The 15,537-nt window shown below is 44.6% G+C and overlaps 2 protein-coding genes across 10 annotated transcripts in view; one reads left to right on the plus strand and one right to left on the minus strand.

Annotated features, from left to right (window-relative positions):
• Positions 1–4,201, plus strand: part of MEST — a 66,716-nt gene extending 62,515 nt beyond the window's left edge. For all 9 annotated transcript variants that reach the window (XM_034672271.1, XM_034672255.1, XM_034672265.1 and 6 more), the window contains one exon: positions 2,648–4,201. In XM_034672271.1, coding sequence (XP_034528162.1) covers positions 2,648–2,688 — 41 coding nt within the window. In that variant the 3' untranslated portion in view covers positions 2,689–4,201. The remainder of the gene's footprint in view (positions 1–2,647) is intronic.
• The window catches only part of COPG2 (COPI coat complex subunit gamma 2), a 112,651-nt gene that overhangs the window by 40,069 nt on the left and 57,045 nt on the right, over positions 1–15,537 (minus strand). Inside the window, exons 13-20 of the mRNA XM_002913442.4 lie at positions 12,664–12,759; positions 12,110–12,353; positions 9,789–9,864; positions 8,861–8,964; positions 8,222–8,347; positions 7,085–7,147; positions 6,473–6,612; positions 5,733–5,904 (exon numbers count right to left, since the gene is read on the minus strand). Of these exons, the coding sequence (XP_002913488.1) occupies positions 5,733–5,904; positions 6,473–6,612; positions 7,085–7,147; positions 8,222–8,347; positions 8,861–8,964; positions 9,789–9,864; positions 12,110–12,353; positions 12,664–12,759 (1,021 nt within the window). The remainder of the gene's footprint in view (positions 1–5,732; positions 5,905–6,472; positions 6,613–7,084; positions 7,148–8,221; positions 8,348–8,860; positions 8,965–9,788; positions 9,865–12,109; positions 12,354–12,663; positions 12,760–15,537) is intronic.

The following is a 15,537-nucleotide window of genomic DNA, read 5'->3' on the forward strand; positions in this document are numbered from 1 at the left end:
GGGTCCACAGGGCGAGAAGAGTGACAAAGGACAGGTGACGATGCCTGGCAGGGAGGGCGGGAGAGGCTTGTAGAGGATCAGGGAATGCGCTGTGCCGAGAGGGTGGCAGACAGTCCAGAGGAGGGAGTGGACGTGGAGACACCAGGAGCCGTGTCCCCTGAGTGGGCACAAGGGCGTGAGGAAGCCTGTGCAGGAGGAAGAGCGCAGTTGATGAGGACCGTGGGAGAGCGGGGAGGAGGCCAGGGGAGGACGAGATGGTAGAGGTGGTGACCCATTTAAAGCTCTGGAGACAAGCCTGTCAGTGGCGGGGGGGTGGTGGCGGGGAACGGTGAGATGATGAAAGGTCAGGGAAAAGCCCAGAGAGTGACCTCGTCCAAATGGCAGAGCTGAAAAGAGAGAGGGTTTAGTGGTGAGCTCAGCAGCAGACGGATTCAGTACAGCACACTGGGCATGAAGCAGCTGGTCACCCAGGGTGCGGGAGTGCAGGTCAGGCAGGGAGCAGACGTGAAGGAACAGAGCTGTGACTCCTTCACGTGCCCGGCAGGCGGTAGCGAAGTCGGACACGATGGTGAGGAGGGAGCAGAGAGTCTGTCTGTGAGCACAGTGATCCATCACACAGCGTGTGAGACAGAGACAGACACTGGAGCCACGAGAACGTGGTTGAGGGTGCAGGGCACGTCATGGGAGCAGATGGGACAAGAAAGGCCTAGGTGCGTGGAGGAGTAGAGAACCTCTGGTCGCCTGAAGGGCTCGGGTTGGGTAACAGGGCCTCACAGAGAATGGAACAGTGCCCTGAAGAACTCCCTATCCGGGGACATCAGCAGCTCTGGGGGCAAGAGGAAAGGCATGTGTGGTACTGAGACCAGACGGCAGGAGTACGCTAGTGAATGTCAGAGTAAGCGGGTGCTGTTCTCTCTGTGGGCAAGCGCTCTGTGACGGGACGGCAGACCGTGTAGAATATTTCCAGAGGACAGGCTGCAGGGCAGCCAAGCATAAAGCTCGGGTGGTCCAGGGCAGTTCACTGGATTTTGCAAGCTCCGTACCGAGTGCTGGTAAGTACGCATGTTGTAGACGGTGACACACTATTATTTACTGTTTTTCCAATGGAAATGAGCAGGGGGAAATGGAAAGAGAGGTGGTTAAAATGAAATTGGAATTAAGCTGCAGTATACTTCTTAAATAGTTTTCAGAATTATTGAGCAACGTTCTGATAGTTATGGTGCACAGTGCTGCCTGTTAACTTGATCACCGTTAATGGGATAAAGGAAATTGGGAGGAATATATAAAAATAAATTGTTGTAGGAAGATAGGCACCTGCCTGCAAACTCTCTCAGATCATCACATGGAAGCGGGTAGACCCAGGAGAATAATGTAGTATTCCATTTCTTGGAGAGACATGCATGGGGTGGAGCCTCAAGGTCCTTCAGGTGCTTCTGGTGTCCAAAGATGAAGATGCGTGTAAGTCATTAGAGGGATTCTGAGTCATGAGACAGGTTAAGGAGGAAGTTCCCAAGTGGAACCAAGCAGAGGTTTCCTAAGGCCAAAAGAAGGGAGAAGAGGAAATGGGTGGATATGCCATGTTTATGTTGCCTTCTGGAGAGATGTTATCATGTAAGAAAGGCAGCAATAAAGATTTGTACCTTGACGATGGTGTGACAAGGGAACATGTAAACAGAACGGGAAGATAGGCTGAAAGTAAGCAGAGAAGGGAGTGTTAGAAATTTCAGTGTATTTGAGGAGAGCTGGATTGGTGACAAGATCAATGAGCCGGTGAATAAGGAGATCGGAGACTGGGAATCTTAGCTAATCTCATAATGGGTCAAACCGGAGGAATAGTGACCCTAAGGCTAGATTGATACCCATTCCATGGTTGAGGCAGAGGAAATGGTGGTTGAATAGTAATGTTCTATCTATCCTACTTTTTTAGTATTTGAGTAAAATTACGGAATATGTGCTTAGCTTGGAAGAACGCAAAGTTTCATGAAGGGTCATGAATAAGGATCCCAATGAGTGGCTGGAGGTGGGTAAAAGCAAAAAACTCTGAGATCTGTTTCAGTTCACTGAAGCTGTTCATCCAGTGTCATGCATTAATATGATTAGTATCAAACACCAAATAATGGAATGGAGACTACAGATTGGCAGGGGGGTGGGGAGGCTCAGACCCCATCAGAACCCGCAGTACCTTAAGTGAGAATGGGGGTCAGGGAAGTGCCGGCGGACTCAAGCTCAGCCGCAGACATGAGTTACGAGTGGTCGTCAGTGTCCCTCATGACAGACGGACAAAGACACTCCTACAGCGGTACTGTTCAGCTGGGTCTTAGGGTGGACACTGTCCATTGCAGAATTTTTCGGTGAGTTACTGAAAGGGGCTGAAGTGGTCTGAGATGAGAAGTGTGACGCACTACGGCCAGACAGTCCCACAGTACAAGCAATAGAGGGGTCCCAGTGCTTCTAAATAAGGAGTGGGACAAGGAGTTCAACAGACAGGGGCCGTCCTTGAGGTGCAGCAAGAGGAAAGATTTGTAGAATGTTGCACACCTCATCTGGGAGTGCCAGAAAGCCTCAGGGCAAAGAAAGCTGCTGAGTGGGAAAGGACGCCAAGAAAGGATGCTGCCCTGAAAGCTTTTCTAAACGTTTCTGCATAAAGGGGCAGCAGCTGGAGGACAGAAGACCAGCAGGACCCACTGAGCTGAGGTCTGTGATGCCGCGAACTCTTCCCACACACTGCCCGTGACTTGAGGGAAGGACTTACGGGGCCATCTCGATGTTGGGTTCAGGTAAAAGTTGTCAGATGGGGTTTAGGTTTTTTTGTACACAAATAAAGGGGGAGAGAGAAAGTTTAAAGATAGAGCCAAGATCAGGATAATTGCTAGAACAACTCTTTGGAGGTTGGAGGGCGTGTGTCCTGTGAACTGTGGAAGACTTGATTTTAAATAAGATAAGGGAGAAAGTGGGTAGTTCTCGAATTGAAGCAATAACAACTTCTGTTTATTGAGTATTTACTATGTGTCTGGTACCATGCTAATCATCTTATTTAATTTCATTTCATCCTTATAACAGTCCTAAAAGGTTTACAGAGAATTAATAATCTGTCTAAGTTACCCAGTCCATATGTAGCAGTCAAAATCCAGATCCCAATCTATCTCCCAAATCTATCTATCTCTGTCTTTCTCTTATGCTATATACAGTGTTCAAGTTGATAGAAATCGCAATCTGTGTAATTTCTTTTTTCTTCCGTGGTTGTATGAAAAATATAGTTTTTGCAATTAGTAGAAGTGATGTATAGATCTTCAGGTGATTGGGAAAATTCATAGTATTTGCAGTGGGGAAAATGCAAAAGGGGGGGCGGTAGAAGACTCTTATTCCCATCTATGCCCTGGCAGTTTACTTCTGTTCTTTGCACAGCAAAGACTCTGAATTGGCCATAGATTAAAAATGTGACATTTTCTGACCAAGACTGAAGAATAGAAAGGAGTTTGGTTTTAAGCAGGTATATGATGGGTCAAATATAAATTGACTACAAACAAGTAAGTTTTAAAGGTCCGAGTGTTGAGACAAAATTCCATCTCTTTTCTCCAAAATGCAAGGACAAGAGTTTATAACTCTAAACAAGAGTTTAATGCCAATCAGCAAAACCCTTTGAAAAGTTTAACAGGAAACAAAGAAAATTCTCCAAGTGCCAAATTTTTATAAACAAAATACTAACAAACCATCAAGCAGAAGAGTCCGTAGCCAGCAGACCAAAGGTTGAAACCTCTGGGCTAATTTGTAAGATCTACGTTTTAAAAATAAATTAACTCCTTAGACAGGAGGGGTGAGAAAACTTTCCCTATGCTTCTTCTCTGGTAGATACGTTTTCTCTTATTGTTGTGGTTGTTTTCTCCTGTACAATGTAATTTCTGTAATTTCGATATTGTTGTTTTCTGTACTTCGATATTGTAAACTTGTATTTCTTGTATTCTGTTAAGACCACTCCCTGGGGTGTGAGGCACCTGAGTTATCAATTATCCAAGGGGACCTGGGGAAATGGGAGGAGCTAGTATTCTCAGTTGGGAAGAGTTGGATTCTTCAGTGAGTTCAGCATTTCACTTCCCTTTAAAATTAAGTTGCAAAGTAATGGCATCCCTTAAAAAAACAGAAACCTTAGAAGGACAATAAGGGGAGGAATTCTGAAAAAAGGAGAGGTGGCTATTGGAAAAAAAAAAAAAATGATAACATGCAATTTCCCAGGATGATGGCTGAAGCCACAGGGCTATGTTAAGACTGAGCCCCGACACTGGTTTGGAACAAGGGTAATAAATAAAACCAGCTTAAGAGTACAGCCAGCTTCATCAATGGCTGGTGGACGTACTTTAGACAAATGTAACCAGAGGGAAACAGACCAGGAGAGAAAGTGAAGCCAAAAGGGGATGGAGCTAGAGAAACTTCATAAAGGGATAAAGGAGGTGATTAAAAGTCAAAGTCAGATGGCCTAATGCTTGAAGGAGAAGTACTGGAGGCCAGATAGGAAAGTGCCTTCCTACCCAGGGGGTTATGGATCCACAGTGGCTGCAGAGGAGAAGTGCAGGTCCGCCGAGGGCCAGAGGGAACCACCTGGGATTCAGACCCAGCAATGGTGCCAACTTGAATCTACCTCGTGCTAGAGTGAGTAGCCTGGTCTATCGTCCAACACAGAGGAGATTGGGCAGGGGCTCCCAGAACCAACATCTAAAAAGGGAGTTGGGAGAGGGGCTAAGAGAAGGCCGGTTAAGCCCCAGACAGAACTGAATGATGACCAGGGATAACTATTTACTAGTACTTTTACGATTTCTTGTAACTCTTTAACTTCTTCCCCCAGTATTTGTGAATTTTGTTAACTTGTTTTTTCCTGTACCAGTAGTAAAAATTGTTTTTTTGTGTACTAGTAATAAAAATTGTTTTTTCCTGTACTAGTAATAAAAATTGTTCAAAACATAAATGCAATATGTGTGCTTATTTCTGTAAAAACTGGGTAACAGTGTCAAGATGTGGAGTGAATGCAGGAAGAGTTCAGGTGGGAAAATGGGAAAAGAAATCAAGTATGACAGATACGTGACATTCACAAGAGGTAGTCACAAGACCTCAAACCCCAAATTTGTAGACACCACTGGCCCTAGCAGTTGGCCCTCCTTCCTAGGCCTCCCCGCCCCTCTCTCAAGGCTACATATGGGTCAAGGAGGGAATTACAATGCCCTTCTCAGATGTGGATACACAGAAGTTGGCTAAGCCACTCACCAGGATGAGACGTACTCTCAGACACCAGCCATGTGCTATAAGACCCCAGAAACAACTATTTGAAAATGCCATGGACCTACTAAATACGAAGTCCTTAGGATGCCCCGGAAACAAACATCAGGGAGGAGGAGGCCATCATCCTTCCCAGGAGACATCAGGTACGTGAACCCTCATTCGTGGTTCACACTGTGCCACCAGGAAGCCTGTTCCTCTCTGAGCTACCACTGTATACGTTCAGTTTTTAACATTAAATGTCCAGCAAATATTGCTACTCAGACACTTAGATATAAAATTAATATTTCTGCAGCAATAATTACTTTACTTTTATAAATATAAATATGCCGTCACTGTCATTATATTTCATTTTGGAAAAGAACCATATTTCATTTTGGAAAAGAACCACACATTTGCCCCGACGGTTAAGAGCTCAAGTTGTGACGCATTCTTACTCCTCTCTCCTCCCTCCTGTGGGTTCATACCTGCTGTCGAGTCATCATCAGGCAGGCGAACCAGAGTGTAACATATTCCTGGCTGATTGTAAGCGAGGCTGGGGGCTGGGAGGCAACACAGCACCTCGTAGGACTCCGACGGCTCCATCTGCACTGTCACCTTCTCCAACAGCTGGTCGTTAAGAGTATTGGTACAGTCAAACTGAAAAGTCACCAGGCAGCAAAGTTATGAAGGCTAACGACTGTTCTTAAGCAAGTTGTCCCTTCCCGCCCATGACCCACGACTCCGTTCTGGAACCCACTAGCCTTTCCCTCTCTGAACCGTCCTGCAGGTCTCCTCTGAAGATTTTTCTTGAGGCAGCGGGTTGCCTTGAGTTCCTTTTGTTTCTTTTATTCGTCAGTTTCTTCTCTTTCCTGAGACCGAGTTCTACCCAACAAGATGGTAGAAGTCTGATAGCTAAGAATCAAATGGAAATCCAAGTTCTTGGAACAACCCACTTAATTTACCCTGATGTTAGATGATGATTATTTTTAAATAGGTTATACTTGATGTTGGCTGACTTCTTCAGACATTTCAGTTTTATGTCCTTTTAAATTTTAACTATCATATGAAGGGATTTCTATAGCTATGGAGTTAGGGAAAACACCCAGAAATGAGGCCAAGTTACTTCTCAGTAGGAAGCAGCTAGAATCATAAACTGAAGGGGAATCAACACTCGTCCCTGAGCACACGGAGCCACCATGGGAGCAGATGGCGGCACTTCCCTCACCTGGAACACGATGTGATTGGTAAACACGTGCTTGATACAACGGACAAAATATTCTGTCTCTGCTTCCGTAAGTTGAACAGGCTCAGAAGACTTGAACAAGGGTCCTAGATCCATAAACTCGGGAATGGCAGCCAATTGTTCTTTTGAGAAAAGAGATAAGAAGGAAGAAAGTAACATGAGAGAGGAAAAGACATTACTCTGGGTACCTAAGATGTTTTAAATTTCCACTGCCTTAGTCACAGTTGAAGTTTCAATTAATATGTCCCAAGCTTTAGTGAAATAATCTTTTAAGAGAGTTTATATGCTGAATTACTACAAGGGGAAAAAAAAAGAAAAGAAAGAAACTAAATTCCTAATTTTGTAGAATTTGAGTTCCCTGTTAACCAAGATACAGAGTAAGGACAATATTCCCTGTAAGTTAGCAGTTGGAAATTGCAAAGTCCCATGGACTCCAGGTAGCCCCAGCAACTGTCACCTGTAACAACAGATAAGCAGTCACATAAAGATTTCCTGTACTGAGAATTAATCACTTTGAATAAAAGTAGTGGACTTCATTATATTTACAATGCCTGGGATGCAAGACTATTACTTCTACACATCAAATCATCATACCTTGGAAAATGTCTTGCCTGGAAGGAGCCAACTTCTCTGGCTTGGTGGCCACAAGCATGATTTCTACAAAGACAGATATGAGCAATCAAGTGAGGTTCCCTCCCACTATCAAGCTAAAAATGCAGACAGAAAGAAATGAGGGCAGAAACTTCTAGCACATATATAAGGAGCTATTCCTAAATCATACCAGTAGGTTCTTTGTCATCTTTTTTAGGGAGATGCTCAAATTAAAATGTATTTAGTGAACGTATTTTGTGAAATAATAAAGTTTTAAAGTTAGATATTCTTTGCAAATATTTTTTATGCTTTTGTCCCATATATTCTTTCACAGCAAACCTCCAGTCACAAAATTAATGAAGACTTTACTAATTTCAGAAAATAAAAAGAGAGGGGGCGCCTGGGTGGCACAGCGGTTAAGTGTCTGCCTTCAGCTCAGGGCGTGATCCCGGCGTTATGGGATCGAGCCCCACATCAGGCTCCTCTGCTGGGAGCCTGCTTCTTCCTCTCCCACTCCCCCTGCTTGTGTTCCCTCTCTCGCTAGCTGTCTCTCTGTCAAATAAATAAATAAAATCTTTTAAAAAAAAAGAAAAGAAAATAAAAAGAGGTAACAGCGCAATCACTATTCTGAGACACACAGTGACCACTAACTTCAAATGCTGTAAGACTTAGCATTAAAAGAAGAAAACACTCAATCTGGGTCATGCTTCATATTCTATGCAAAAGCCAGGGGGAAACTTTTAATTTTTTTTTAAAGATTTATTTACCTGAGAGAGAGAGAGAGAGCACGCATGCACTCATGCAAATATAGGGAGGGGCAGAGGGAATGTTTCAAGCAGACTCCCCCCACTGAGCGCGGAGCCAGCGTGGGGCTCGATCTCGCTCTCGCTCTCCTGACCCTGAGACCATGGCCTGAGCCAAGACCATGAGTTGGATGCTCAACCAACTGAGCCACCCAGGCGCCCCAGGAAAAAACTATTTAAAACCCTAATTAAAAAAAAATACATCCATCTTAGTGCCATAAGACTTAGGAGAGACAATTAAACAAAAGTAGTATTTGAGAAAATACAATAACAGCATATTTGACAGCTGTAAAACTATTCACACGTAGAAAAACTAACAGTTAAGCATTACCATTACCTGCTTTCTGCTCGAATACGGGAGCCATAGCAAGAGGAATAGACTTCATGTCAAAGGGCTTCTCGGAAGGCTCCAGCGTGTACTGGTGGAGGGCCTTCTCCATCCCTGGCACAGAGACCGTGAGGCCTACAAAAGAGAAATCTCAGCATCCTACCAATCCTGGGGTCCAGACAGGCCCAGATTTATAATATTTACCTAAGCTTTCTGACGAAAGAGAAAGGTAAAACCATAGACTTTATAACCGAAATCATTAAAAATGGAGCTATTTTATAAAACTGCCTTAATCACTTTGCCCAAGGCAACATGAGAGCAGAGCATAAAAATTTCCAACAAATTATTAAGTACCTTTCAGAAGAGAAAGAAACTTACCCCTGTGGGAACAATCATAACGTAAGAAAAAAAAGGTAAACCCAACCAAGAGGGAGCTCAAGGAGAACCAGGAACAAGCCATGTTCCTCGGGCCTTTACATACTTTAGGTTCCCCTAGAAATGGAAGTGCGTTCAAAGATAAAACAAACAAACAAAAAACAAGCATTGTGCCTAACGCAGTGGGCTCATACACAAATCAGGAGATAAGGCTTCCAAGACACCATTTGGGGAACAAAAGCGTAGTTGTCTCCATCCTTGGCTCTCACTGACCATTGAAGATATAGGTAGCATTCAGTGCCATCTGCCTCTGCTGTAGCACGTTCAGATAGAAAGTAGCCCTGTCCCGAACCTCATCGTCGGTATCCATCATACACCTGTCCAGGGGACACAGAAGAGGCATGTCACGGTACCCTAAAAACTTCCAATAGCCTTCTTTACCACCACACCTGACGGGAACAGCTCAGGCCCTCGGACACCACCTTTATAAACGAGCCGTCCAACAGCCAACGGTGGACCCTACAATCTCCATAAATTTGGGAGACTGTTCTAAATTGGTAAAGAAATAGGGCTGTTCCGAACCAGAAGCACTACATGCGGAGGCATCAGAATAATCAGGAAGGCTACGACAACATGAGACAGCAGTTTGGGGTCTATTCTTGAATATGCGACCACATGCCCCTGGTAGGCTTAGACTTCTTTATAATTAAGGGATGGGAATATTCTGCTTTCCAAGGATACTAACAAGTTTTCAGAATCCAGGCATTGTTACTACTCAGATGGCAATTTGTTTCAACCAGCCAGCCTTTGGCTTGTAATTTTTCTGCTTCAATTACAAGATGTAATTGCAGAGCATTTGCGAAAGCAGGTCTTTTCCTCATCAAATGGGGAGTCATGGAAACCAAGAAAAGCTGCTTTTTCAACTCTCCACAGTGAGTCACTCTGAGATTGGCCCCGATTATGCCAACTGAGGCACAGGCATTTAAGTTACTTCCTCACACCCACACAACAGAGATTCAAAGTCAAAATCACATGTACACAAGCACACGCAAAATTACTAGAAAGGGAACAGACATGCCATTGCCCTTGACTTACTCCACCAGTTCTACTCCCAGGCCCCACAAAGCATTTGATATGAGGAATTCTCTATTCAGCCACACAGTGTTCTTTAAAAAAACAACAACAACATTGTTTTACTTACCTTTGTAAGAGCACAAGGATGCTTGGGAGAAGATTCTCATTTTGAGCCCCAAATTTAGCCAAAGCACTCACAGCGGCTATAACGAAGCATAAACAAACAACGTAAATACTGTAGTGGTGTCTCAGAGTTAAGCAATAATCATTCAAAAAAAAAAAAAAGTGTGTGTTTCTTATTTCTTTGATCCACGTAAGCATAACTAGAAAACTGCAGGCCCAAGAGAACTATGAATAGGAAAATTCTCCAGGCACTGAGGATAAAGTATCCTATATATTTCTTGCATGAGCTCTCCTCCACTCGGACCACAGCCCCTTGTACACCGCGGCGACGGAATTCAGCTCTAACTCAAACCACCAGCCCCAAGCATCCTAAGAAACCCTACTGTTGAATTGCACTCCGTTCAGTCAAGATCCCTCGCGCACCTAACTTTTGTCAGGAGTGGTGCTAGGTGCTGGGGGCGGGAAGAGAAAAGACACGGTTCTGACCCGCAGGAGTTGTACTCCAGCGGAGAGGACCGGCGAGGGAAGCGGGACGGCAGCGCAGCGGAGCAAGTCCTGGGAGAACGACCTCCAGAGAAAAGCCCTTAGAACTGCTGGGGGAGCCGAGGCGCTGACGCCTGAAGGCCAGCAGCGCTCGCCGGAGGGAGAGGCGGGGAGAGCGCGTGTACGGCCCCCGGATGGATCGGGAGCGAGGCCATGGCAGCGGCAGAGCAGGCGGAGAACAACGCAGGTAGGCGCGCGCCGCGGAATTCTTAGGAGTGGACGTCACGTGCAGGGTAAACGGGTGTATTTGTAGCCGACTGCGCCACAGCCCGTCTGCAAGCACGTCCTGTTCGCAAAGGCCACCGTGGTGGCTGAGAGTGGAGAACGGACTGGATGCCCGTGGGCCTGCACGCGGTCCGCCCCGTCGGGATCTGGGGGCGCGGGGAGCCCAAAGTAGTGCTTGGGAAACAGACAAAAGACAACGGAGAAACCGTGAGGCGGCGGGATTGATGGCATTTTGTCAGCCGGCAGGTGGGAATTCCCAAACAGCAGAAGGACTCTCCGTCTTCACAACTGAGTGGATGGTAAAGGGGAGGATCTGCGTTTGGGTTGAACTTGAAGTGCCTGAGGCAGGAGGCACAGGGGTTCAAGAAAGAGACCCAGGACTGCGACCTCAGCGCACACCGGGGGAGCGCTGACGACACCCCGGGAAGAGAGCGTGTGTCGTAAGACAAAGCCCCGAGAAAAACTCGTGTTCTAAGGAATGAAAGAGGGGCCCCAAAAATCAGACCGGGGAGAGACGGGAGATGCGGGCTCCTGTGGACACCACGGGGAGAGGGGTTCCGGATGTGTCAAGAGTCCAACAGGCTGAGTGAGAGGTGAACAAAGGTGAGAACGTCTGTGACTGACCATGTTCCAACTGGCTTCTAAGTAATTTGTAAAAATAGTAGCTTCAGAGGGCTTTTAAGGGAGAGAGCGAGATTACAGTGAGTTGAAGAAAAAGTGGAGAATAAATTCGTGGGGCAGCTAGTAACAGCGGCTTCAAGTTCACCTGACAGGGGAGGTCTAGTCAGTAGCTAATAAGAAACAACATAGGAGAGAGTCTCACCTGTTCCTATGCTAAGGGGAAGGAATGATGAGAGAGCAAGGAGGAAGTAAAAAAGTTTCCTAAGACCTGTGGAAAGTCACTTAAAAACACACACACACAATTCATAGATATTCATACTGATGGCTATCACTCTGAAAAAATGCATGATGCCATCACCATATTCTTTTTTTTTTTTAATTTTAATTTATTTGACAGAGATAGACACAGCCAGCAAGAGAGGGAACACAAGCAGGGGGAGTGGGAGAGGAAGAAGCAGGCTCATAGCGGAGGAGCCTGATGTGGGGCTCGATCCCATAACGCCGGGATCAGGCCCTGAGCTGAAGGCAGACGCTTAATGACTGTGCCACCCACGCGCCCCCATCACCGTATTCCTATTGTACNAGTGGGAGAGGAAGAAGCAGGCTTAGCGGAGGAGCCTGATGTGGGGCTCGATCCCATAACGCCGGGATCACGCCCTGAGCTGAAGGCAGACGCTTAATGACTGTGCCACCCACGCGCCCCCATCACCGTATTCCTATTGTACTGAAAGTCAAGGGTCATCTGTCTCAACATAAGGCAGAAATCAGGATGGAAATTGGAGTAGACGAGCAGCGCGTCTGGCCCAAGTATGCTCCAAGAGCCTACCGTCAAATAGACCTTGCAACTTCATTTCCCAAATTCATCACCACCCCCTTGAGTTAATAAGCATTTCAAAGATTAGCAGTTACATCAGTACCAGTGTTCCAGTGACTCACCAGCTCTGACAGCCTCATTCTCCAGTACGACCCTATTAAAAATAAAGCGGATATACTTGGAGGGGACAGGCGTTCTGGGGCCCTCCTTGCCCAACAAGTGTAGAATCTTAGTAGCCAGAACAGTGTGTTCACAGTCCTCAATGAATTCACAAAGGTGGGCTAGACCTGCTTCTTTACCCTCAGGGTTCTCTTCCACAATGCTGATTATGCAGTCCACAATGGCCCGCTTATATTCAAAGCCTCCCTGGCAAAAGAGAAAACTGCCATTCATTCAGAGGACGCTTTTTGGAGAAATGCTTCTACTCCCAGGCTCAAGCTTCTAATATTCAAATTTCATTTCCTTCCCCTTCTGAAAGAAACAAAAGTGTTTTTTTCTCCAAGTGGGAAAACTAAAACAGTAGCATGTTTAGTAACGATAAAACAGCAACCAGAATCAAGCATACCATTTTGGAGGCAGGCTGAGATGAAAAAGTGGTATAAAATACTACGATATTTCATGGGAATCATAAATATTTAAGAGAGCAACGTCCTATGATGAAAACATGTCTACCTACATCATCTCGGAGCATGTTGGAGAGGAAAGTCATCATGACACTGTGCTTTCGAGGGTATTTCTGACAGAGAGCACTAATTGCCTGTACAACCACCACCTGTGGAAAAAGAAACACAGAAAGGACGTTCATCTTTACACCTTTAGCTACGAGGCATCCTTTCCCTCTTACCTACTGCAAGCTAAGGCGGCGCTATAGTTATCTAGAATGGCAATAATGGTTCTTCATGAAAGATGGGCAAGGAGACCTCAAAGGAAAATAAAAAACAATGTACAAATGAAGTTTATTCAAGAGACCCCATCCCTTTGCTCCAAGCCAATAAACACACAAAAGTTTTAAAGTGAAGAATATAGATAAAAAACAAAGGGGCGCCTGGGTAGCTCAGTTGGTTAAGCATCCGGCTTTTGATTTGGGCTCAGGGCAAGATCTCACAGTCATGAGATGAAGCCCCACATCGGGCTCTGTGCTCAGCTCAGGAGTCTACTTGAGATTCTCTCTCTCCCTCTCCCCGTCCCCTCCCCCTGCTCGCTCGTGCTTGTGCTCTCTCTCTCTAAAATAAATTTTTTAAAAAGCATAAACAGACTGATGTTTCCATAGAAGAAATAGAAAATTACCAAGGAACTACTTCACAAAATGATTTCCAGGAAAATTTTACCACAGCTTTGAAGACCACTGTCAAGAAGTAAGCAGGGTATGAGACTTTTGCCTACTTGGAAGCTAACAAGTTAGTCTGCCACAATTTCATGGACTGTGGTAGAGAAAACACAAGACTCCTGGATCAGAGATGAAGGACAATTAAATACAGCAATAGCAGTAGCTAAAGCATCAGCATTTGGGGCGAGTTTCCTCAGAGAGCAACGTGAAAAGGGCCACAGTAGCTCTCATTACAGAAGAACCCTGAGGTGTGGAACTCGAATATTTTACAGAGGGCAGTAAGCATGCCGGGCCTTTGTGCTGAAGGGAAACATCTTTATTATCCTGGACAGTGAGCATGCTTGCTTTTCGCTCTAGGGAAAGCACTAGCTGTATCTTCTAGGGCTGTGTGGAAACGTGCCCTTTACTTTTAGAGGGAGACTCTGTATCTTCTAAGGCTAGAAGACATCTTGCACTATACAAAGGGAACATATACATGTATAACCAGTTAGAAGATACAGTGGGTACAATCATAATAGCAACAAACAAGATAAAATAAGAAAAGCATTTTAAAAGCATTCAAAACTGACAAAAATACTATAAAATTTTCTTGAAAGGCACAATAGTAGATTTGAACAAATTAAAAGCTATCCCTTGTTCTTGGATAGGATTTCTCAACATCATCAAGATAGCTTGATGTGATCCCAAGAAGAATGCCAATGAGATTTTTCATGAAGCTAGACAAGTTAATACTAAAATTCGTTAGGAAAAATAAACATGTAAGAATAACTAGGGAAACAATGAAAACGAAGAGCCATGTGAGGGGACTGAGAGAGATTAATACACCCTACAAAGCGTGTATATTTAAAACAGTGTGTGGTACTGATATGTGAATAAATGAACAACAGAACAGATTAGGAAGCCCAAAAACAGACCCACATACATATGGAACTTTAGCAGATGATAAGGGTGGCATCTCAAATCACTGGGGCAAAGACAGTCTTTTAAATAAAACTGGAGGGAAGGGCAACTAGATAATCACTGAAAAAAGATAAGATTAGATCCATTTCTCATACCATATAGAATAATAAAATCCAATATATCAGATCTAAATGAAAACATGGTACTCTGCATGCACTGGAAGAAATCATAGGTGAACCCTGATTCACACAATCAGATCCTACAATCTGAAGGGAAAGCTTTCTTTCTTTCTTTTTTTTTTTAAAGGAGTCGGGGGAGACACAGAGGGAGAGAGAAAACTCTAAGCAGGCTCCACCACCAGCATGGAGCTCAGCGTGAGGCTTGATCTCAAGATCCTGAGATCATGACCTGAGCCCAAAACCCTTCACCAACTGAGCCACCCAGACGCCCCTGAAGGGAAAGCTTTCTATTACCCCAAAGTCAAATGCAACAAGATTGACGAATCCTACAACATAAAAATAACCTTTGGCACAACAAAAGACATAGTAAGAAAAGACAAATGACAAACTGGGGGAAAATATCATAACATATTTCATAAAGCACTAATATCCCTAATATGTAAAAAAACTTGAAATAATTGAGGAAACAAAAGACCAACATTCCTATAGAAAATGGAGAAAAGTGATGAACAAACGATATTCAAAGAGAAATATTAAATGATCTTTAAAAATGTAAAAAGATGTTTAACTTCCCTCATAAGAGGAAAAAACCATTAAAACTACAATGAGATCACTTTCCCACCCATCAGGTTGGCAAAACTTCAGCACACAACACACTCCACTGATGAGGCTGGGGGGAAATCGACACTCATACGTGCTGGTGGAACTTAGTACTCTCTACAAATAGACTACATATTGCCCTTCAACCTAGCATATGAACATCCAGGAACTGACCCTGAGCCACACCTCCAAAATTTTAAGAAAACATACACACCAGGTTATCCACTGCAGCATTATTTGTAATTGCAAAATACTGAAAACTATCTAAATACCTAGGCATAGGAGACTCATTCAGTAAGCTATACTACACAGTGAACTTCATAACCTCCTAAGGTTCCCCAAGATTCAAAATATCTACTTAAATATATAGGCTAAGTTTTTTTTTTTTTAAAGATTTTATTTATTGGACAGAGATAGAGACAGCCAGCGAGAGAGGGAACACAAGCAGGGGAGTGGGAGAGGAAGAAGCAGGCTCACAGCGGAGGAGTGGGGCTCGATCCCGGAACGCCAGGATCACGCCCTGAGCCGAAGGCAGATGCTTAAC

This window comes from Ailuropoda melanoleuca, chromosome 1 (assembly GCF_002007445.2).
Source record: "Ailuropoda melanoleuca isolate Jingjing chromosome 1, ASM200744v2, whole genome shotgun sequence".
Classification (NCBI taxonomy): domain Eukaryota; kingdom Metazoa; phylum Chordata; class Mammalia; order Carnivora; family Ursidae; genus Ailuropoda; species Ailuropoda melanoleuca.